This window comes from Penaeus monodon, chromosome 30 (genome assembly GCF_015228065.2).
Source record: "Penaeus monodon isolate SGIC_2016 chromosome 30, NSTDA_Pmon_1, whole genome shotgun sequence".
Taxonomy (NCBI): Eukaryota; Metazoa; Arthropoda; class Malacostraca; order Decapoda; family Penaeidae; genus Penaeus; species Penaeus monodon.
Window position 1 is genome coordinate 4,616,303 of NC_051415.1, and position 2,108 is coordinate 4,618,410.

A 2,108-nucleotide genomic window follows, 5' to 3' on the forward strand; every position below is an offset into this window, starting at 1 on the left:
TATAAATACACATCAATATCATAAGGTCCGAGACTCGCGAACACACCTGTGGGCCGCACCTGTCCACTCTACCTGACCACCTGTACAGAGTCAACACACACCGGCACGTACACGTTCCTATACTTAAGAAAAATAATGTAAATTACTATGTCAAAAGCACCTCTTTTCCCGGTGACATGTACCCGTTTCACTCTGTGTTCACGGAACCAACCTGCTGTGTTCGATTTGCGACTAAGAGCAATGTCCATCATTGGATCTTTATTTTGTGGGTAATTGGACTAAACCTAAACTAAATCTTCATCTACTGGAAAAATACTTACCCGAAACAAATTGCTATGTACCCTTAACTTTCTTGATGCGCTGCTACAAGGAACAAAGTATAACGTTAACACGAATACACTTGCATTCTATATATAAGACAAACACGCCCAAAAAATGCGTTTATGTAAACCAGCGTAGTCTGTAAGTACTGAACCCTTCATAATGTACACAGACGAAGGCTAAATTTACATGCATTTGCAACATTGCCTCACATGATAAAGCTACCCAAACAAGCTTTCATGCACAAGCTTCTGGAAACAAGCAATCATGCATTTTTTACCGACCAGCGTAAAGTGCTCACAAAGCCTTCATTACATGCTGCTGCGTCGCTATAAGGCCTGGCTGCTTCTTCCGCTTCACTCAGTGTTAATGATCCATTCTTGCGTTGCCTTTTTATCTTTAGGAACAGCACGGGGATTGTGCAAGCAGAGGGCGATAAGCAGTGATAGCCGGGGACCCACGCCCCTGAGGCCACGCAAGACGTACCATTTTTGTAGGACAGTTCGTGGAAGAACCTGGAATCGCTGGGCGCCTCGGGGATGGTATTAGCGGCGGGCGACGGCGGCCCCGTCGACGACAGCGACGACAGGCTGACATTGGCATAGGTGTTGCGCCGCGAGAGCACGTGGTCGGGCACGACCAGGAGGTCCTTCTCCCAGTCCTCCAGCTCCCACGACCTCCGCGACACCTCCGTGGAGCGCGTCTGGCGGATTTTGCTGCTCCGCCGCCGCCGTAGCGTGGTGAAGCTGAGGGCCCTCGAGCGCGACACCATGTCGTCGGACTTAGTCGGCGAGATCGAGAGGGACTTCATGGAGGACCACACGCCGTCCTCAGCCCTGTCGCCCCCCGCCGGGAGCGGCGTCGAGCAGTTGAGCGAATGCGACGACGTGAGCATCGGCACGGGCGAGTCGAGCGACGTGGGCGTGAGGCTCTGGCCATGGCTGGAGGCCGACGACGAGGATCCGTCCTGCGGCACGTCCACGGGCGCCGTGCACGGGAACACGGGCTGCGTGTCCTCGGGGATGGTGGGGCTCCTCGACTCGCAGTACTCCGTGAGGCGCACCGGCGACGTGGGCGACGAGAGCAGGTCGAAGTGGAACGACGAGCGAATGGTGTGGCGCAGGGTGCTGAGGGGCCGCGTCAGGTTGAGCGTGGACTTCTTGCGACGCCGGAGCGTGAGGGGGGAGCCCGCCCCCGGCAGCTGCATGGCGCCCACACTGATGTCCACCTTGGACACCATCACATCCCGTCCGAGGCAGCACGGGGACCAGGCAGCACTGAGGGTCGCCGACGAGGCCCGTCTGAGGCGGAGCGCGGCGCTCGGGCAGCGTGACACTCAGCCGAGGGGAGCCGCCGCGCACGGGGGGGCGGGGGGGCGAGTCCAGCCGTGGGGAGAGGGAGGGGCAGCCCAGCCGGGGGGGGGGGGCGGGAGGGGGCGAGCAGGGGGAGGGGAGGAGCTGATAACGTGGCTTTCCTGTGCACCGACAAAGTCCCCCGAAGAGAGGCTCATAATTCGCCACGACACTCCTGTCTGTCACTGTTTACACGCGCAGTTCATGATCTCGCGCGGTTTGTTCACATGAAATCTGCAATGCTGCAAAATACAGAATGCCTTCACTGACTGACTCCGAAACGGCAGAATCTAGAGAAGGGATGCAGTGACAAACCCATTATGTTGCGTTTCTGCGAAAAATCGGGTTTCTTGATGGCGTAGGATCTCTGACATTTTGCATTTCTGTGATTCACCGACAGTGGCTTATCTCTTCAATTAAGAAGAAAAATGAGGG

At 56.3% G+C, this 2,108-nt stretch overlaps 1 protein-coding gene across 1 annotated transcript in view; it reads right to left on the reverse strand.

The window, feature by feature from the left end:
• Window positions 1–1,644, reverse strand: part of LOC119592483 — a gene marked incomplete in the record, with an annotated part of 33,525 nt that extends 31,881 nt beyond the window's left edge. Inside the window, 1 exon segment of the mRNA XM_037941315.1 lies at window positions 808–1,644. Within this exon segment, the coding sequence (XP_037797243.1) occupies window positions 808–1,561 (754 nt within the window).
• Window positions 1,645–2,108: the final 464 nt, after the last annotated feature.